General features: G+C 42.5%; 1 protein-coding gene across 1 annotated transcript in view; it reads right to left on the bottom strand.

The window, feature by feature from the left end:
* LOC110507120 (S-adenosyl-L-methionine-dependent tRNA 4-demethylwyosine synthase TYW1) overlaps nt 1–22,704 on the bottom strand; it is a 74,964-nt gene that overhangs the window by 5,365 nt on the left and 46,895 nt on the right. The window contains 2 exon segments of the mRNA XM_090223459.1: nt 16,932–16,965; nt 16,967–17,046. Of these exon segments, the coding sequence (XP_090079585.1) occupies nt 16,932–16,965; nt 16,967–17,046 (114 nt within the window).

Below are 22,704 nucleotides of genomic sequence, written 5' to 3'. Positions count from 1 at the left end.
AAAATCCAACCCGGACGTGCTGTTATTCCTGAAAGCTCTCTGTTCCATTGCCTGCCTTCGCTCCATTTAAAGGGATATTAACCAGATTCCTTTTCCTATGGCTTCCCCATGGTGTGAACAGTGGGGAAGTTTCAGGCTTTTATTTTGAAAAATGAGCGAGAAAGATCACATCACGTCATTGTATAGCTGGGTGCCAGCAGCGGTTTGCATGTGCAACAGCTTGGAGCAGACATTTCTATCTCTCTCCTATTGAAGAAGCTACAGTCCCGGTTGAAATATTATCGATTATATATTGTAAAAACAACCTGAGGATTGATTATAAAAAACATTTGACATGTTTCTAAGAACTTTACGGACACTATTTGAAATTTTAGTCTGCGATGTCGTGACCGCTCGAGCCTGTGGATTTCTGAACATAACTCGCCAACCTAATGGAGGTATTTTGGACATTAAAATAATCTTTATGGAACAAAAGGAACATTTCTTGTGTAACACTCTCGTGAGTGCAAACATCCAAAGATCATCAATTCATTTTATTGCTTTTCTGACTTTTGTGACCAATCTACTTTGCTGCTAGCTGTTTGTAATGTTTTGTCTACTTTTTTATTTATTTTACCTTTATTTAACTAGGCAAGTCAGTTAAGAACAAATTCTTATTTTCAATGACGGCCTAGGAACAGTGGGCCTGTTCAGGGGCAGAACGACAGATTTGTACCTTGTCAGCTCGGGGGTTTGAACTTGCAACCTTTTACTAGTCCAACGCTCTAACCACTAGGCTACCTTGCCGCCCCTGAAAAGTAGTCATGTTCCTTCAGTGTTTCTCAGAGGTTTAGAGAGTTGCTGACTTCACTCTGACGAGACAGACATGTCATACGGAGTGACAGAAAAGCGATCAATCCCTCCTCTCACTCTGGGCATGCCGTGAACAATGATCATCTGCTCTCACTCTTTATTCACAGATCTTTTTCACACCTCCCTCTCTCTACAGTACCACACTCACCATACCTTTCCTACGGCTACTGTAGGTCTCCTGCATTGTGTGTAGCAAGACAAATGATAGGTGCAGGTTGGCCAGCCCTCTAGGGAGAGAGGGAGTGTTGCTTATAGAGAGAGTGTAGGTTAGAGGCTAAACTATAATGGCTTCGGCCTCAAGGGAACAGATGCTTACATGTTAGGGGTGGCTGAGTGCCTTCAGTCTACAGGTCCCTTTGGCATTACATGCTGGTCCAACAGAGCCGGTCAAAAAAGGGCTTCCGTCTGCAGGGGAGAAGGTCCCCAGACTCGCCAGCTGTAGTTTCAAATGTTCACAGTCAGATCGAGATTCAACGATTCTTGTTGCTGAAATTGCAGTCAATTAAATTTAGTGTTACAGGTCCCAGTTTTGGGACTGGTGCAGCAGATAATAGTTATTGTAACACAGGATAAATAAAGAAACAGGAGAACGTGGCTTCTCTTTCAAAGGTTCTCTCAATTATTTTATTCAACATTTTCTCAAGTGCAAACTGTCTTTTCATTGTATTTCAATGTTTTCTTTTGTTTTCTTTAAAGTGTATTTAGTGATCTGTCTCATAAATCCCTGACATATTCACATCCTCAAATTCTTTACATTTATACCGCAAACACATTTACTCTTAACTTTAATTCACCTGTTCAGGTTATAATTATGTAGAAGACTGTTGCCTACTATAGCCCTATAGGAGACTCTAAAACATGAAAGCCTTTCAAGACTGGTATATCTCATTAGAAGTGTACGTTATACCCATGCTCAAAATACATTTAACCTGTATAAGAAGAGTGCTAATAGAAAGACAAGACTATTGCAACTGAGATTAAAGCCCTATAGGAGACTCTAAAACATGAAAGCCTTTAAAGACTGGTATATCTCATTAGAAGTGTACGTTATACCCATGCTCAAAATACATTTAACCCGTATAAGAAGAGTGCTAATAGAAAGACAAGACTATTGCAACTGAGATTAATAGCTCCTAACCGGAGCTAGCAACCAACTAACCGGAGCTAGCAACCAACTAACCGGAGCTAGCAACCAACTAACCGGAGCTAGCAACCAACAACCAACTAACCGGAGCTAGCAACCAACTAACCGGAGCTAGCAACCAACTAACCGGAGCTAGCAACCAACTAACCGGAGCTAGCAACCAACTAACCGCGGCTAGCCAAAAGCTAACCGCGGCTAGCCAAAAGCTAATCGCGGCTAGCCAAAAGCTAACCGCTTTACTAACATTTAAAGTACAACAATTACAAAGTTCTTAAACATCACAGTTACAACCTTAAATTCTGTAAACCCTTAGGATATTGTCAGGAGTGTCAGTTTTTTGTTAGCAAGAGCAATTAAGTGGAAAATATCTACAAAATTATGTATTAATGCAGGTGATTTCTTTGATTGGTTTGTGTGTGCACATGTATGTGAGCATGTTTGTTAGTCCGTGTATGTATGCGTGTGTGCATTTTTGTTAGTGTGTGCATGTCTTCGTGAGATGGAGAAGGTGGGCTAGGATTGATGGTCACTTCTATTCAGATTACCAGAGGCTGGTGAGATTGGAATGGTTTTGTGGTTGGTTCACTTCATTTCTCTAAGTGATGTATGCGATGTGTCATCCTGAATTCATTTTAGCAACGCATTGCTATTTAGCATATGGAACAATTTGTTGAAACTAAGTATAATGAAAAACATAAGAATTATTATTATGGACTACCACTATCATGGTTTATGAAGAAATACTAAATGTGTTGATATTTGTTTGTGTATTTTGTTTTTGTAAAGATTACTCAGGCTTTTAACAACAGATAAGTATGTTTTTGTGCGGTGTGTGTATGTGTTCATTCATCTAAGTTGTCTCCATAGTAATGTGGATCCTTTAGCCAGCTTCCTCACCATCCTTAAGTCCTCAGAACCAATTTGTAGATTCCATCTAAAGTTAGCCCACAGAGTTCAAGGAGAGGGTATGACCAGAATCATTAGTTAGAATGTTTGTGTGTGTTATGGTAAACACACACACACATCGTTTTTATCTTGGACTAAAATGCAGTCCCACTCTCCTCTGAGTTGTTGAGTTTGTTTACCATACATTTTTAAAGACAGATTTAGCTTTAAACTGGCACCCTCCCACACACTGCCTTTAGAAAACCTGCTGCGCCACGGTTTATATTTAATTTAGTCAACAACGACAGTGTGATTTGGAAACCCACCCAACCTTGAGAAAACATATGGCCCACTCTAGGCAGGCACAGGTTTGGTCCCGAAAAAGGTATTATAATCAAGTATCTCCTCAGGCTAGCTAGGCTACATTCAAATATTCACACATAACTTTAAATACATGCTGAATACATTGCTTTATTCTAGGTAGAATGCTAGTGTAGACATTGTGTGTCTCTGTGACTTCAGCCAGCCAGGCACAGAGAGGGACAGGACTGGATAGGACAGGAGGCAGGGTAGCAGAATGAGCCTGGTGATGCCAACATTGTCACATCCATTCCTGCCCTGGCTTCAGAATCAGAACCCATCCTCAGAATGTTTTGTACCCTCAGAACGGAACATCAGAGTTCCATCCAGACCCAACCCTTCCCTTCTCTTCCTTTATTATCCAACAACACAAAGCATATGGGGGATGATCAGAATGGCTGCTTGGCCAGGAATTCATAAGGACAGATGGAAAGTAAATGTGCTTGGGTTTGTTCAAACCATTTTGTAGCCCAGTTCTCATTTGGGGGACGATTAAGGAGAGTTTGGAGTGGAGATCTAAATTTGTAGCAATAATGCTGGCTCCCTCTAAAGCCATAAACATTTATGAATACAGTGTTTTTGGGTTTCAAAATATAGGGACCAGTTAATGTATTATACCCATGGGTTGATTTTGTTACTCAGCAGATTCATAGTTACTATAAGACCTATTTTTCATTCAAATGGGGGGGGGGGGGGGGGTCTGTTGAAGAATGGTGTCTTTTCACTGTGTTTGGCAAGGTGGCATCCTCATTCATTCTCAGGCTGCTATTGGTGCACACAGGTGCATACTCAGCCTGAGATGGAGGGGTGTTGAGGCAGTACCAGAGCCCTAAGGCACACCCCATTCTGCACACCGCCATTGGGCCTGTGTTGACGACACACTGTCTAATGCCCGTGTGTGCACGCGTTCTGAAGCCAGGTCTTTGATGCTTGTGTCAACGACATTTGTTAAGGGGATACATTAAGGCCTTTACTTTGGCAAAAGAGGGGCTTCATAGCAATTACTTATTTTTTTACCCTCTCATTGCAAATATCACTATTCTTGTCTTTGAATAGAATAGCTTGTGGGAGTTCATGCTTGTGCGCACAATATACATACGTGTGTGTGTGTGTGTGTGTGTGTGTGTGTGTGTGAGTGTGTATTAGCATCACAGGGGCAGAACTCTGGGCTTTCAGTCAAGCAAACAGATTTGAAGGGCACGGGAGCCAAACTGAAAGCTGCCCTCTGCCAAAGAGGAAATAGATGGAAATGACAGCAACAGCCCAAAACGCATGAGAACACTGACACCAATGGAGACCCTAACAGAATTCGGTGCCACTTGGTGTCTGAGTGTGGGAGTGGTGGAGTTGGGGACACTTTCAGTTAGTAAATATTTTCTTCATTTTCTTTCTGAACCCAAAGCTTCAAAATCACATAATCTAACACTCAAATGATAATCTGATGCTCTAATGATGACCGCGGGTGATACTACAAAATGATTTAGGATCACACCGTCCACCTTGCACTGCACTCTGCTGCATTTTACAATCAGAGCTGCCATCTGGGAACATTCATTATTTGGCAGCAGGAAACTAATGATATTAGAGCCTGGTGAGATCAACAAAATCTAGGACGGGATTCAATCCGATCGCTGCTGGTTGAAAATGCAGTTTTGAAGGTAATTTTCTATTGAGCCGACATCTGCAGCGTTTTACCCGGGAACATTGCTTTAAAAGCAGCATTTTAGCCATGCCTGTAATGTTTATTTTAGCTGTTATTATTTAACCTTTATTTTGCCAGGAAGTCCCATTGGTGTCAAAATACCTTGTTAACCAGGGATTGTTGCTCACAAAATACATACTTTGAGATACTTTTGAGACAGTACCAGTCAAAAGTTTGGAGACACCTACTCATTCAAGGGTTTTTCTTTATTTTGACTATTTTCTACATTGTAGAATAATAGTGAAGACATCAAAACTATGAAAAAATACATATGGAATCATGTAGTAACCAAAAAAGTGTTAAGCAAATGAAAATATATATATATATTTTAAATTCTTCAAAGTAGCCACCCTTTGCCTTGATGACAGCTTTGTAAACTCTTGGCATTCTCTCAACTTCACATGGTGGCATGGCACACACCCAGGGGATGGCCTTGATTAGCCTCAATGCTAATCATCTTGTTAACTGAGAGGAGTCAATTAACCAAATGACCACCGTTTGAAAGAGGCATCAAACGTCTTTGTCTCAGGCATATACATTTTTTTCTGAACAGGGGATTTGCATTTTAACAGCATAATGAACTCAGACTAATGCAGTCCAAATAAATAATTGATAAATAAATATTCCTTCTCAATAGTAAGCAGAGGAATGCGGGGGTACCATACTCATTAGTACAGATGTGATAATTGTATGTTCTTTGTTTCTGTCAGTCACATGTGGGAGTGTGAACCCATGCAGGGGTGCGTCATGTTCTCTTTTAAAACATGATGGTTGCATTTGTGTCTGCTGATTTGATTTGATTTGTGGGTTCTGTAAATGTTTATAGTCCCCAAAGGACAATCCGTTTGCAGCAATTACAATTTCTACACATCATAGGAGGACAGGCTAATTCTAATGGCTGGAATGTAATAAATAGAACGGTATCAAACACAACATATATGGAAACCAATGAGCCTGTCCTCCAATTGCTCCTCCCACCAGCCTCCTCTGGCACCCATGTGTGTTAATTATCCCATTATGAGTGCATGTCTGTGTTTCTTTTTCTGTTTGTGTGTGTACAGATTTAGTATGTGTTTTGGTATTATGTTTCCCACAGGCATGTTCTCAGGCAAGGAGCCAGCAGCTTTCTCGGCTGAATCACACCACTGATTAAGATACATCACACCAATGTAGAAATAAAGAGCTTGTTTCTGACGCCACAGTGAGAGGTGGGTTTCTGACGCCACAGTGAGAGGTGGGTTTCTGACGCCACAGTGAGAGGTGGGTTTCTGACGCCACAGTGAGAGGTGAGTTTGGGTGCCAGCTTTGCATCCCCATGCTGTTCTCAGTTTCCAGATCCAACAGACCTGTCAGTTTCCATGTAACATTGTTCTCAGATTCCAGAACCAACAGACCTGTCAGTGTCCATGTAACATTGTTCTCGGATTCCAGAACCAACAGACCTGTCCGTGTCCATGAAACATTGTTCTCAGATTCCAGAACCAACAGACCTGTCAGTGTCCATGTAACATTGTTCTCGGATTCCAGAACCAACAGACCTGTCAGTGTCCATGTAACATTGTTCTCAGATTCCAGAACCAACAGACCTGTCGGTGTCCATGTAACATTGTTCTCAGATTCCAGAACCAACAGACCTGTCAGTGTCCATTTAACATTGTTCTCAGATTCCAGAACAAACAGACCTGTCAGTGTCCAGGTTACAGCAGTCTAAGCAAATAGGCTCTCAGCCATAGAACCAGGTACGGTGCGTTTTCACACTGAGCTAAAATTGAATAAGAAGCAAGTTATGCAAGGTTTTAGAATTGGTATGTGAGTGTCTAGTAAGACACAGTGGGTTATGGGGAAGTGAAGGTGTGAACTGTGTGTTCTGCACGTTAAATGCTTACCAGCCTCTAGTCTCAGACACACTTCATGACCTCTCACTCACTCAGAGCGGGTTGAACTACGCTCTGCCGTGAATTGATTTGAATGCATAAGTGGGCTCTACTGACAGGTTATTCTCAAGTATTTTTGGGGCATTGGTTATGTCTGTTATATGAATGATATGTCACAGAGTTCCTTGTCCCCCTTAGACATGGTCAGGGAACACCTGTGGCACCTGGTAAGCTGGCATATTCACATACAGTATCTTTACAATCAAATTTTAACATTCCTGAAAGAGAATAAAAATGAAGGTGAGGAAAGAGAGAAGAAACTGCAATATAAAATGGATTATATTCTGGTTCCTGAGGCCACTAACAAGACATCACCAGTGCAATAAGACTGGACTGAAATGCCTCCTGCTTTAACAAAGATACAGCATATTGTTAACCTTTTTTTGATAGGGGGCAGCATTTTCACTTTTGGATGAATAGCATGCCCAGAGTGAACTGCCTCCTACTCTGTCCCAGATGCTAATATATGCATATTATTATTAGTATTGGATAGAAAACACTCTGAAGTTTCTAAAACTGTTTGAATGATGTCTGTGAGTATAACAGAACTCATATGGCAGGTGAAAACCTGAGAAAAATCCAACCAGGAAGTGGGACATCTGAGTTTTGTAGTTTTTCAAAGCTTGGCCTACCGAATACACATTGAGATATGGATGAGATTGCACTTCCTAGGGCTTCCACTAGATGTCAACCGTCTTTTGAAACTTGAATGAGGATTCTACTATAAAGGAGGGGCTCATGAGACCTCTTCGAGTCAGTGGTCTGGCAGAGAGCCTTGGTCTCATAATGCGCGATCCCGAGTCACCTCTCGTTCCAGTGCTTCTCTGAAGACAAAGGAATTCTCCGGTTGAAACATTATTGATGTTTTATGTTAAAAACATCCTAACGATTGATTCCATACATCGTTTGACATGTTTCTAAAGGACTGTAATGGAACTTTTCGAGTTTGTCTGGATGAAGTGCCTGCGCCTCATGAAGATGGATTACTGGGCTGAACACGCTAACAACAAGTGGCTATTTAGACATAAATGATGGAACTTTATGGAACAAATCAGTCATTTATTGTCGAACTGGGATTCCTGGGAGTGCCTTCTGATGAAGATCATCAAAGGTAAGTGAATATTTATGGTGTTGTTTCTAACTTTGTTGATTCCAAAATGGCAGATATTCCTCTGGCTGTTTTAGGTTCTGAGCGCCGTTCTCAGATGATGCTTTTTCGAAAATCTGACACAGCGTTTGCATTAAGGAGAAGTCTCTTTAATTCTGTGAATAACACTAGTATCTTTTATCAATGTTTTATGGGTATTTCTGCAAAATAACCGGATGTTTTGGAATCAAAACATTACTGCAAGTAAGGTGCCAATGTAACCTGAGATTTTTGGATATAAATATGCACATTATCGAACAAGATGTCCTATGAGTGTCAATTTAGCATTAACCCTGGAGTGATGTATGTGCAGATGATGATGTGGAAGTAGAGATACTGGGGTGCAAAAATAAATAATTTGGGGAATGAGGTAGTTGAGTGGGCTATTTACAGATGGGCTGTGTACAGGTGAAGTGATCGGTAAGCTGCTCTGACAGTTGATGCTTAAAGTTTGTGAGGGAGATATAAGTCTCCAGCTTCAATGATTAATTGGGTTGGGCTAAAGTGCAATGCAGTCAGGTGGGTCATCAGCTGTTGCAGCAACAGCTAGGTTCTACGCACAAAACCAAGTTAATTGATGAGAATGGTGTGATGTAAGATACCGCTCTTAAAAAATGTGTCAATTGTCAACATCATGGCTCCTTTGATCTGTTGAGACTTCATCTTCATCTTTCTTTTTGACAAAATGTTTTGACATTTTACATTTTTTTTTACAATTGCTTTGTTCATTTCTGAGTCAAATTATTGTGAAGGAAAACATTCAGTGAATACAGAACACTCTGATAGCTCCCAAAGCGTGTTTCTGGGTTTCAAAATTTTATTTTTTAATTTCACCTTTATTTAACCAGGTAGGCAAGTTGAGAACAAGTTCTCATTTACAATTGCGACCTGGCCAAGATAAAGCAAAGCAGTTCGACACATACAACAACACAGAGTTACACATGGAGTAAAACAAACATACAGTCAATAATACAGTAGAAACAAGTCTATATACGATGTGAGCAAATGAGGTGAGATGAGGGAGGTAAAAGCAAAAACAAGGCCATGGTGGCAAAGTAAATACAATATAGCAAGTAAAACACTGGAATGGTAGATTTGCAGTGGAAGAATGTGCAAAGTAGAAATAAAAATAATGGGGTGCAAAGGAGCAAAATAAATAAATAAATAAAATAAATACAGTAGGGAAATAGGTAGTTGTTTGGGCTAAATTATAGATGGGCTATGTACAGGTGCAGTAATCTGTGAGCTGCTCTGACAGCTGGTGCTTAAAGCAAGTGAGGGAGATAAGTGTTTCCAGTTTCAGAGATTTTTGTAGTTCGTTCCAGTCATTGGCAGCAGAGAACTGGAAGGAGAGGCGGCCAAAGAAAGAATTGGTTTTGGGGGTGACCAGAGAGATATACCTACTGGAGCGCGTGCAATAGGTGAGTAATGCTATGGTGACCAGCGAGCTGAGATAAGGGGGGACTTTACCTAGCAGGGTCTTGTAGATGACATGGAGCCAGTGGGTTTGGCGATGAGTATGAAGCGAGGACCAGACAACGAGAGCGTACAGGTCGCAATGGTGGGTAGTATATGGGGCTTTAGTGACAAAACGGATGGCACTGTGATAGACTGCATCCAATTTGTTAAGTAGGGTATTGGAGGCTATTTTGTAAATGACATCGCCGAAGTCGAGGATTGGTAGGATGGTCAGTTTTACAAGGGTATGTTTGGCAGCATGAGTGAAGGATGCTTTGTTGCGAAATAGGAAGCCAATTCTAGATTTAACTTTGGATTGGAGATGTTTGATGTGGGTCTGGAAGGAGAGTTTACAGTCTAACAAGACACCTAGGTATTTGTAGTTGAGGTGTTGCATTGTATGCCACTTTGCCTTCTCCCAAACCCTGATCTCAGAAGAATCTCTAGCTGTGCAAAAGCCATGGTCACTAGGCTGTGTCGTAGTAAGTACTTTCCCATATCAAGTAGGTCCCAATTGTCTGTCCCATGGTGGTGAAAATAGGGCAACTTTTATATGTTCCACTCAGTTACCTCCCTCTGCCCAGCTAATGGAAATCATTTTTATAGTTTGTCACTGCGCTGCGACCAGCTCATTGTTGTCGAATCTCAGCTCCTCTAAGAACTAGGATATACACTGAAATTGACACAATCCTCAGAAATGCAGGCATTTCTAGACACTTCAGTAACTTTAGGTATGGTGGATAGTTGGATATAACTGTAACCATGAGTGTAAAAATGTAAAATAATCCACTCCATTTTAGCTATTAGGGCTGATGGTTCGGATAGTTTCCTATCTAGCCATGGTTATATTAACCATGACCAGCGCCTAATATTTTAATGCTGTACTCTCAATATAGTGATTCTGCAAATATAAACAGTGCATCACAGTGCAGCACACACACGCTTCAAATAATGCCTGCATTAACCTGGCATAAACTCAAAATATATGAATAATTCCTGAATATTTTCTTCCAAAGAGCGAAAATTGAGGTAGGCTATTATATCAGCGCATGCAGCATGGCATAAATGTTGATGAATGTGTCTGTGTTGGAAATCCCTGGGGTTTGTCCTCTCTAAATGCCCAGACACAGGTTGATTAGAGTGGGAGTGGTAATGCACTATAAACTCAGGTTTATAGTCAACCTTGACATCTGCACAACAATAATGTAATTCCTAAAGGGGACTATTTTCTTAACTCCTGAACTGTATGGAGGATTCCTCAGTTCCGAATCCATAAATTTACTCTGTCCCTTGACACAATAGCTTCCCCCTCAGATCCATACATTTACTCTGTGGCTTGATGCTATGACTAAACACAATTGAAATATCTTTGCAGGTAACCTTGGCTCTCACTGATTGGCCGAACGATCCATTTCAACAGTGTTGGCATCAGACCTGATGATGCAGCCTGCCTGGCACCGTGCCCGATGGCCAATATCTCATGGTGCCGTTGGATTGGCAAGAAGATCTTGTGTCGGCATCTCCAAATAATCTCTGGAACAACATATCTCCTCAGCTGTTGTCAGGTGTTTTGGGAGGGATCCACAGCTCCTGCCTCCTTGACATGATAATGGCTGACCCTGGCTGTGACCTCACTTTCGGGGGGTGTCTCAGGGGGAATGGGATATAAAAATAAAAAAAACACACACTATTTCCAATTCACACATGCGTATAATACACACTTGTACGTGTGAAACAGGACAAATATAAATACACACCAAATTATTGTATTAGTATGCACACAAACACACTCAGCACACATGAGATGAGCCTTCTGAGTCAGCTGGTGGAGAGATTGAGCTGAGAGCTAACGGAAGGTGTGAGAAGTGTGGTGGATTTTCATTAACACGTGTGTGTGTGTGTGTGTGTGTGTGTGGATGAGGAGAGCAGGTGATCACAGCTTCCCCATAGCAGGAGGTGAAGAAGTGAAGTTCAAGGAGAGAAGCAGATGTTGAACTGACTGAGCTGTAATAATTGCTGAGAGAGTGAATGAATGGGAGGAGCACCGGAGTCAGTGTGTGTCTGTAAATCGTAAACCCAGGACACAGCGTTGGATCAAAGTGTGTGACAAACAGTTACACATGTAACTTATCAGGCCGAAGCATGCTCCCGGTTTTGAAATGAGAGGGGTGTGTTTTTTTTTGAGAGGGCCCCTCCCATTCTGACGGCCTTGTTTAGAGTTTACAGGAGATATCCTGGAAGGACATTGACCTCATCCCGTCAGTTGAGGATGCCTGGTCATTCTTTAAAAGTAACTTCCTCACCATTTTAGATAAGCATGCTCCGTTCAAAAAATGCAGAACTAAGAACAGATACAGCCCTTGGTTCACCCCAGACCTGACTGCCCTCAACCAGCACAAAAACATCCTGTGGCGGACTGCAATAGCATCGAATAGTCCCCGTGATATGCAACTGTTCAGGGAAGTCCGGAACCAATACACGCAGTCAGTCAGGAAAGCTAAGGCCAGCTTCTTCAGGCAGAAATTTGCATCCTGTAGCTCCAACTCCAAAAAGTTCTGGGACACTGTGAAGTCAATGGAGAACAAGAGCACCTCCTCCCAGCTGCCCACTGCACTGAGGCTAGGTAACACGGTCACCACCGATAAATCCATGATTATCGAAAACTTCAATAAGCATTTCTCAACGGCTGGCCATGCCTTCCGCCTGGCTACTTCAACCTCGGCCAACAGCCCCGCCCCCCCCGCTGCTCCTCGCCCAAGCCTCTCCAGGTTCTCCTTTACCCAAATCCAGATAGCAGATGTTCTGAAAGAGCTGCAAAACCTGGACCCGTACAAATCAGCTGGGCTTGACAATCTGGACCCTCTATTTCTGAAACTATCCGCCACCATTGTCGCAACCCCTATTACCAGCCTGTTCAACCTCTCTTTCATATCGTCTGAGATCCCCAAGGATTGGAAAGCTGCCGCAGTCATCCCCCTCTTCAAAGGGGGAGACACCCTGGACCCAAACTGTTACAGACCTATATCCATCCTGCCCTGCCTATCTAAGGTCTTCGAAAGCCAAGTCAACAAACAGGTCACTGACCATCTCGAATCCCACTGTACCTTCTCCGCTGTGCAATCTGGTTTCCGAGCCGGTCACGGGTGCACCTCAGCCACACTCAAGGTACTAAACGATATCATAACCGCCATCGATAAAAGACAGTACTGTGCAGCCGTCTTCATCGACCTTGCCAAGGCTTTCGACTCTGTCAATCACCATATTCTTATCGGCAGACTCAGTAGCCTCGGTTTTTCGGATGACTGCCTTGCCTGGTTCACCAATTACTTTGCAGACAGAGTTCAGTGTGTCAAATCGGAGGGCATGCTGTCCGGTCCTCTGGCAGTCTCTATGGGGGTGCCACAGGGTTCAATTCTCGGGCCGACTCTTTTCTCTGTATACATCAATGATGTTGCTCTTGCTGCGGGCGATTCCCTGATCCACCTCTACGCAGACGACACCATTCTATATACTTTCGGCCCGTCATTGGACACTGTGCTATCTAACCTCCAAACAAGCTTCAATGCCATACAACACTCCTTCCGTGGCCTCCAACTGCTCTTAAACGCTGGTAAAACCAAATGCATGCTTTTCAACCGATCGCTGCCTGCACCCGCATGCCCGCCTAGCATCACCACCCTGGATGGTTCCGACCTAGAATATGTGGACATCTATAAGTACCTAGGTGTCTGGCTAGACTGAAAACTCTCCTTCCAGACTCATATCAAACATCTCCAATCGAAAATCAAATCAAGAGTTGGCTTTCTATTCCGCAACAAAGCCTCCTTCACTCACGCCGCCAAGCTTACCCTAGTAAAACTGACTATCCTACCGATCCTCGACTTCGGCGATGTCATCTACAAAATGGCTTCCAACACTCTACTCAGCAAACTGGATGCAGTCTATCACAGTGCCATCCGTTTTGTCACTAAAGCACCTTATACCACCCACCACTGCGACTTGTATGCTCTAGTCGGCTGGCCCTCGCTGCATATTCGTCGCCAGACCCACTGGCTCCAGGTCATCTACAAGTCCATGCTAGGTAAAGCTCCGCCTTATCTCAGCTCACTGGTCACGATGGCAACACCCATCCGTAGCACGCGCTCCAGCAGGTGTATCTCACTGATCATCCCTAAAGCCAACAGCTCATTTGGCCGCCTTTCGTTCCAGTACTCTGCTGCCTGTGACTGGAACGAATTGCAAAAATCGCTGAAGTTGGAGACTTTTATCTCCCTCACCAACTTCAAACATCAGCTATCTGAGCAGCTAACCGATCGCTGCAGCTGTACATAGTCTATTGGTAAATAGCCCACCCATTTTCACCTACCTCATCCCCATACTGTTTTTATTTATTTACTTTTCTGCTCTTTTGCACACCAATATCTCTACCTGTACATGACCATCTGATCATTTATCACTCCAGTGTTAATCTGCAAAATTGTAATTATTCGCCTACCTCCTCATGCCTTTTGCACACATTGTATATAGACTCCCCCTTTGTTTTCTACTGTGTTATTGACTTGTTAATTGTTTACTCCATGTGTAACTCTGTGTTGTCTGCTCATACTGCTATGCTTTATCTTGGCCAGGTCGCAGTTGTAAATGAGAACTTGTTCTCAACTAGCCTACCTGGTTAAATAAAGGTGAAATAAAATAAAAAAATATATAGTGGCCTATCTTGCGTAACTTCCTCTTCACATCTTCCTCCTCTCCTTCAGGGGAGGTGAGTCTAAAGGAGAAGATGCGATAAAGAGCAGGAGAAAGGGGCCATCGTATTGTACCTCTAGCATCAGACAATTACTGTACTGCCAAAGGAAGAGATTAGGTAATAGAATATAATAGACCAGAAATTCTGCTTCAATGTTGGTGGTATAAATGCCTTATAGCACATTGATGAGAAAATTACCTGTGTGCTTTTCTTTGAGGATGTTTCATTTTGGAGTTTAAAGCCTAACAGCACTGGACAGCATAGCTGTGAGAAGTAAATATCAGGAGATTTTACAGGTTCAACAGTTTACCCCCAAGTTCCTGAGTCTATTGAACTAAACTGTATCATGCCTCACGGATATTGCAGTGAATTGCAGTTGTATGATGTTGTTAAGCATCCCATTCAAGGGATGAATGGAAACACCCAGAAAATATAAATGGGAAAATATCAATGATCGCATCTAGAAGACCAACTGAAAAAGGCATACAGAGGGCCTCCCGAGTGGCGCTGTGGTCTAAGGCACTGCATCGCGTTCGATGGGTAAGGGGAGGGTTTGGCCGGCTTGGATGTCTTTGTCCCATCGGGCTCTAACGACTCCATGTGTCGGCCAGGCACATGCACATTGACTTTGGTCGCCAGCTGTACAGTGTTTCTTCCGACACATTGGTGTGGCTGGCTTCTGGGTTAAGTGGGCAGTGTGTCAAGAAGCAGTGCGGCTTGGCAGTTGTGTTTCAGAGCATGCATGGCTCTCTTCGCCTCTGAGACCGTCCGGGAGTTGCAGCGATGGGACAAGACTGTAACTACCAATTGGATATCACGAAATTGGGGAGAAAGAAAAAAAAAGAAAAAGGCATGAAGAAGACAAAGCAACTATCCATACCACATGCTGGCCAGACAAGGCTGCTCAAAAAAAACAATTCAATGAAACCTTTATTTAAACTAGGCAAGTCAGTTAAGAACAAATTCTTATTTACAATTACAGCTTACAGGTGAACAGTGGGTTAACTGCCTTGTTCAGGGGCAGAACGACAGATTTACACCTTGTCAGCTCGGGGATTCGATCCAGCAACCTTTCGGTTACGGCACAACGCTCTGACCACTAGGCAACCTGTGGCCTCAAGAGTCCGGGTTCTTACATGGTTTCATTTTTAGTTTACTTCAAATCAAGGCGACCTTTGTCTAGCTTTCAGTCTTTTCCTTCAAGTCTCTACGCTTAGGTCACTGAGACAATGGCAATCTCCACAGCACTACAAAGAACAAAGCTTAAGCTTGCAAAATGTAACTTTTTGGGGGACCTGACAAAATGTACATAGAAATGCGAGTTATAGATCTGTTATTGTCATTGAAAGCAAGTCTAAGAAGTGTTAGATCTGTTCAATGTGCGCTATTTCTATGCTTCCCATTCTTAAGTTTTGTATCTTTTGAGGTTTTGTAGACCAGCTTCAAACAGCTGAAAATACTATATTCTTGTTTACTGAAAGGATATTTCACAGCGGTTTAGATTCTGCAATGATTCTCTACACTATACATTGCCTAATTTCTTGTTTGTGACAAACAAGCAAACTATTCGAATTTTAGCAACCAGGAAATGGCGTAGCGATCTCCTTTAAGAGTATTGAATTAATTAATGGCAGGGGCCCCAGACCAGCGTGTGTCACTATGACAACTGCAGATGGATCAAATGATGATGGTGGTGCAACAAGGGAACGGCTCAGCCTTCCTCCTCCCATCACATTAATACTTTATCAGTCTAATTACTACGCCAGGGTCAATGTACTGTACTGCAGTGAGTCTTCAGATGAATTACACACACACTGTATGTGTCCCAATTGGAACCCTATTCCCTATATAGTGAACTAAGGCACCTGAACAAAAACATTAGGCCCTACAATATAAAGAGAATAGGGTGCCACTTGGGATACGTGTGGTGGGAGATCACTCAACAATGACTAATGGTACAGCGTTTGGCGTGCGGCGAGATTAATCTGGGATGTCATGAAAAAGCCATCAGATCGGACTCAGTTGTTCAGATAATTCCCTTTTTATATTATACATCGGCCATTTTCTCTTAGCACTTCAGTTCTTATGAAGGGCACATCTAAATAGGGCCAGCTGACCGTTATCAGAGGATAAACCCCGTCAGTAAATTGAGTCGGAAGAAAACGTGCAGCAAAAAATGCAGATAATTGGGTATGACATGCTCAGACTTCATTAAACCTGTATTCATTGGGAGTTTCACCATTACATTGTCATTAAATATTATTTATTGTCATACTGCAGGGAATATAAGGGGGAGTTGTATTGTATTTCTGAGGTATTTAACCATATGTTGTGTGTTTTCTATGCCCCCTATATGAGTTCATTTGCAGTAGAGTCAGTCAGTGGTTGGTTTGCTTTCACACAAACATCGTAATGAGGAGAGCAAATGTGAGTCTGGTCATTAAGTGGTTCTACTCCCTATATACACATAACATAGCACTGTCAGAGAGAGGAAGAGGGGGAAAGAGACAGACAAACCAGGCAAATGAGGTGAGGATAGAGACACTACCAAAGAGGGTTTTCCAAGAAATGACTTGACTGCACTCCACAAGGAGCTCTGAATTCTAGATATTGTTGTTTTTATAGCTCCTGCCATGGAACAAGAATAAGGGTGGAGGAATGGAGGGGGCAGAGATGGATTGGATGGAAGAGTCACCACCTACCTTGACCTCAATGAAATCAGGTTGTCCCAGCGAGCTCTGAGTAGGCCTTCAGTTTGTCTACAGTCCACGTCTTCACCAGAGTCAGTTTGTACACTGTCCTCTGTCGAGAGACTTCCTAACCTCCTGCCAAATATATGAACATACAGTATTAGAGACACATATTTCCTTCAGATTACACAGACCCACAAAGAATTTGAAAATAAACCAAATTTTGATAAACTCCCATATATATATATATATATATATTGGGTGAAATACCAGTGTGCCATCACAGCTGCAAGATGTGTGACCTATTGCCACAAGAAAAGGGCAACCAGCGTAAAACAAACACATTTGTAAATACAACCCATATTTATTTGACTTCCCTTTTGTACTTTGACTATTTGCACATAATATGACATTTGAAATGTCTTTATTATTTTGGAACTTGTGAGTGTACATTTATTGTTAATTTCACTTTTGTTGATTATCTACTTCACTTGCTTTGGCAATGTTAACAGATGTTTTCCATGCCAATAAAGCCCCTTAAATTGAATTGAAACAGTTGAGAGAGAGAGAAAGAGGGTGGGGGGAGGAGAGGGAGAGAGGGAGTTGCACAACTAAAATGTGTCTTCTGCATTTTACCCAACCCCTCTGAATCAGTGGGGGGCTGCCTTAACATCCACGTCATCATCCCCCGGGGAGTAGTTGTTGTTGGAGGTTAACTGCCTTGCTCAGAGGCAGAACAACAGATTTTTACCTTGTTGGCTCATGGATTCGATCCAACACCCTTTCAGTTACTGGTCCAACACTCCTACCCACCAGGCTACCTGCTGTCCCATAGCTGATTGACCTTTAGAATGTAATCACCGTTAATTATAAACAGCACAGTAAAATACTTGCTCAATTGAGAGTACCAGAATTGGGACGTATAGAAGAATTAATAAATGTATTAATGTCACTCGTCTCTATCCAGATTGTGATGATGCTTCATGCCTCACCCCCATCTGTCTGTCGTGATCGAGGGAGAGTGAGACATGATGCATCCACAAGCTGCACATTTAGAATGTCATTTTGTCGTAAATGCTGTGCAGAGTATTTGAAATGTTACGTTTTTCGTAAGATCTCCACGATTTTGTACACTGCTAAGGTGTTTCCCGAGCTGTTACCCCATATCTGTAGGGTATAATGACATGAAAAACCACCCATGGAACTGTCTGTAAGAGGCCCCTCTATCATTCTCATTCCTGTCGTTTTACGGCTGTCAAACAGGTCAACCCACAGGGGAACCTTCATCACGGTCATCGCCCATAACACCTGTCATCCAGGGGCGAGATCCCACCTGCTGAGGTCCCCTGGCAATCTATTAACCTGTGACGGTCAGAAACACACCAACAGGAAATGGAATAGGGGTCGAAATAAATAGGCAAACCCCCATTCCCTGACAAAGGAATGGTTCTCCCCGGATTAACTGCCTCATATTTCACATCTATACTAAGCACAGTATACTTCACACTGCCTTTTTCAAAGTAAATAGGTGAGGGGAGAAAAGGTTGGAGCTAGCAGAAAGACTAAGTAAATGGCGATGGGAGAGAAGAAAAGAATGGGAACTGGGTACACACTCCTCCCCTGTTCCTATACTTCTCTCTCTATCGCACTCCATTTCTCTCTCGCTACCCTTATCCTCTTCTCAGAGAGAGGGAGAAGTGGTGGCTCTGGCCCCTTGAGCTCAGTGGGGTATGGATAATTGGGCCATGGTGCCAGGGAGGAAGGCAGGGAGGTGAGGTATTTGCAGCCACCTCCCCTCCAAAGCCAACAGAGCAGCCACAGCACAGCTCCATCAGTCCCTCAGCACAGGGATGAGGCCAGGTTGGAAAGCAGAGCAGAGAGAAAGAGGGAACGGTCAGAATGAGAGAAGAGAATAGCAACCAGGGATGGGGGTGGAGCCCACCATGAGAGGAAGCTATGAGCCACACAGAGATGGGATCACTATGGCCTAACTCACTACCTCTGTTAGTGTCTCTGCCTGTTCCCTAGAGAGGCTGTTCAAGACTGGCAGGCAGGCACACCTGTTTTTTGGTCATATTTTGAGTCTGGTCGGCAGACAGGTGCTTTGTCTATTATTGATAGCTTGTATATATATAAATATATCGTATATTATGTAGATATACTGTATATAGAATCGTAGGAATGCAGACAAAAAATATGTCTGCAACTACCTTGTTCTTCAGAAGCAACCTTCTTGTAAGCATCCCATACCTATACACCATGTAAAAGGATACATTGATAACCCCTTCTTCAGCCATCCCTTACTGTATATACCATGTATATCTGCCAATATTGCACCATCCATCACCAGAATGTACAGATCTACATCATCACAAGTCACTGGGCCAGGGAAGGCGAGAAGGAGAGCTAGAGAAAGAAAGAGACAGAGACAGATTGAGACCTCACTACTCCTAGACAAGAAACTTGACTGGTCTATCCTACTAGCTGCAGAAAACGAACCAGGCAGAACCGAATAAAAACCACCGGGTACAGGTACTAACACTAAGTGATAAAAAGTAAACAACAGTTTATACAGTCTACCAGTAATTTGCTCACTTGACAATGAAAAGAACGCTAACCACGACTATTCCTGGTGCATAGTGAATGTTTTTCTGCCATGAAATTTGTTTTATTAAGTGTTAAAAACATTCATAGGTAGTGGATAACGATGAGTTACCCGAATGCAGAGTAAATCACTTTGATAACTGGTGAAACGCCTGACACAGACGGCAATTACAGCAATCCATTTGGCTGCATTTACCACCAGATTTACAGTGAAAAGAGGTTCACACATGAAGCTGTAATAAACCTGTCCATTGTCTAGAGTAGACTGTGCCTCAGAGGGGGGGAAGCTGGCAGGTTGATTGTAGCCAGGAAGTGAAGACATCCCAATAAAACATTTTACAGCCCACATCTATGTTCAAGGTTGTTATGCTACGAGGCCACTGAGTGCAGTTTTTCTTCCACTGCTTTCTAGAAAAGGGCTAATGAAGGTGATTGAAATTAGATACGCTGTTAGAGGGAGTGTGTGTGTGTGTGTGTGTGTGTGTGTGTGTGTGTGTGTGTGTGTGTGTGTGTGTGTGTGTGTGTGTGTGTGTGTGTGTGTTCACACTGTTAGAAGCTTTGAAAGATACACAGATGCATTGGGTATTCTTATAGTACTGGGTAAATCAGGCTACCCTGAAAGGATAGGAGGGGAGAGTTGGGGAGGAGACTCATTTTCTAGTTACCACCTTCAACGTAGCAACTTCATGTTGTCATATAAATTCTCCAAAGAAAGAACACATCCACAGTGTCTGATAAGACTTATAGGAGTGGACTCTACATTTCCTATTATTCCTCACGTCACTTCTTGGAATTCACTCATTGGGTGACTCAGTCAGAGAAACACAAAAATATGGCGGGAATGAGTGTCTATGTGTACGTGTGTGCATGTGTGTGTGTGGAGAAGGAGAGAATGTTGTGTTGAATGGCTGTGTCTGTCAGACAGTGAGCAAGTCTGTAATAAAAGGCATGATTAAATATAAATAGTCCTACGGAACGTCACCATTGATGAAAGCATTGGAGTTCCAACTATTCTATTCAGATGGAAAACATGTGCTGCAAGCAGACTCAAGGTCCTCTTCTTAGAAGTTAGAACAAAAATTCCCCCTCTTCTACTTCTCCAGTGCATTGCAGGGCAGAGTGAACTTCGTGAACTGTTTTCAATCAGGATGGCAGACAATGTTTCTCTTCCACTCTTACAGTGCCTTGCGAAAGTATTTGGCCCCCTTGAACTTTGCAACCTTTTTACCACATTTCAGGCTTCAAACATAAAGATATAACACTGTATTTTTTTGTGAAGAATCAACAACAAGTGGGACACAATCATGAAGTGGAACGACATTTATTGGATATTTCAAACTTTTTTAACAAATCAAAAACTGAAAAATTGGGCGTGCAAAATTATTAAGCCCCCTTAAGTTAATACTTTGTAGCGCCACCTTTTGCTGCGATTACAGCTGTAAGTCGCTTGGGGTATCTCTCTATCAGTTTTGCACATCGAGAGACTGAATTTTTTTCCCATTCCTCCTTGCAAAACAGCTCGAGCTCAGTGAGGTTGGATGGAGAGCATTTGTGAACAGCAGTTTTTTGTTTTTTCCACATATTCTCGATTGGATTCAGGTCTGGACTTTGACTTGGCCATTCTAACACCTGGATATGTTTATTTTTAAACCATTCCATTGTAGATTTTGCTTTATGTTTTGGATCATTGTCTTGTTGGAAGACAAATCTCCGTCCCAGTCTCAGGTCTTTTGCAGACTCCATCAGGTTTTCTTCCAGAATGGTCCTGTATTTGGCTCCATCCATCTTCCCATCAATTTTAACCATCTTCCCTGTCCCTGCTGAAGAAAAGCAGGCCCAAACCATGATGCTGCCACCAGCATGTTTGACTGTGGGTATGGTGAGTTCAGGGTGATGAGCTGTGTTGCTTTTACGCCAAACATAACATTTGCATTGATTTCATCTGACCAGAGCACCTTCTTCCACATGTTTGGTGTGTCTCCCAGGTGGCTTTTGGCAAACTTTAAACGACACTTTTTATGGATATCTTTAAGAAATGGCTTTCTTCTTGCCACTCTTCCATAAAGGCCAGATTTGTGCAATATACGACTGATTGTTGTCCTATGGACAGAGTCTCCCACCTCAGCTGTAGATCTCTGCAGTTCATCCAGAGTGATCATGGGCCTCTTGGCTGCATCTCTGATCAGTCTTCTCCTTGTATGAGCTGAAAGTTTAGAGGGACGGCCAGGTCTTGGTGGATTTGCAGTGGTCTGATACTCCTTCCATTTCAATATTATCGCTTGCACAGTGCTCCTTGGGATGTTTAAAGCTTGGGAAATCTTTTTGTATCCAAATCCGGCTTTAAACTTCTTCACAACAGTATCTCGGACCTGCCTGGTGTGTTCCTTGTTCTTCATGATGCTCTCTGCGCTTTTGACGGACCTCTGAGACTATCACAGTGCAGGTGCATTTATACAGAGACTTGATTACACACAGGTGGATTGTATTTATCATCATTAGTCATTTAGGTCAACATTGGATCATTCAGAGATCCTCACTGAACTGGAGAGAACTGGAAACTCTTCTGGAGAGAGTTTGCTGCACTGAAAGTAAAGGGGCTGAATAATTTTGCACGCCCAATTTTTCAGTTTTTGATTTGTTAAAAAAGTTTGAAATATCCAATAAATGTCGTTCCACTTCATGATGGTGTCCCACTTGTTGTTGATTCTTCACAAAAAATATACAGTTTTATATCTTTATGTTTGAAGCCTGAAATGTGGCAAAAGGTCGCAAAGTTCAAGGGGGCCGAATACTTTCGCAAGGCACTGTATATGGCAGCAAATGATAGCGGATAGAACTTTCTCAAAATATGAAGTCTCTCTCTTTGAAACATTTCACGGGAAATATAAGTCTTGGGAGAATAAGAGAGGCTTACTGTAAAACTCGACTCATAAAACAGCCTACATCTGTAGTTCCTTGCATTTTCCAGAGGGTACAATGAAATGAAGACGGTTTCAATTCCAGACTTTGCCAGTGACTTGCATTTTCAGAGATTTGTTTGGGGGTCACTGTTCATTAAATTAGTCCCAGAGTTGAGTTGAGGTTCCTCAAGAAGCTGAGAAGCTATCTGGCAACAACAAACCATTAAAAACAGGCTTGGAATGGATTACAAAGAAACAGAGATTCCCATTCCACTGATGTG

This window comes from Oncorhynchus mykiss, chromosome 27 (genome assembly GCF_057628025.1).
Source record: "Oncorhynchus mykiss isolate SJ-2025 chromosome 27, ASM5762802v1, whole genome shotgun sequence".
Lineage (NCBI taxonomy): Eukaryota > Metazoa > Chordata > Actinopteri > Salmoniformes > Salmonidae > Oncorhynchus > Oncorhynchus mykiss.
This window is presented reverse-complemented; position numbering and strand designations above follow the sequence as displayed.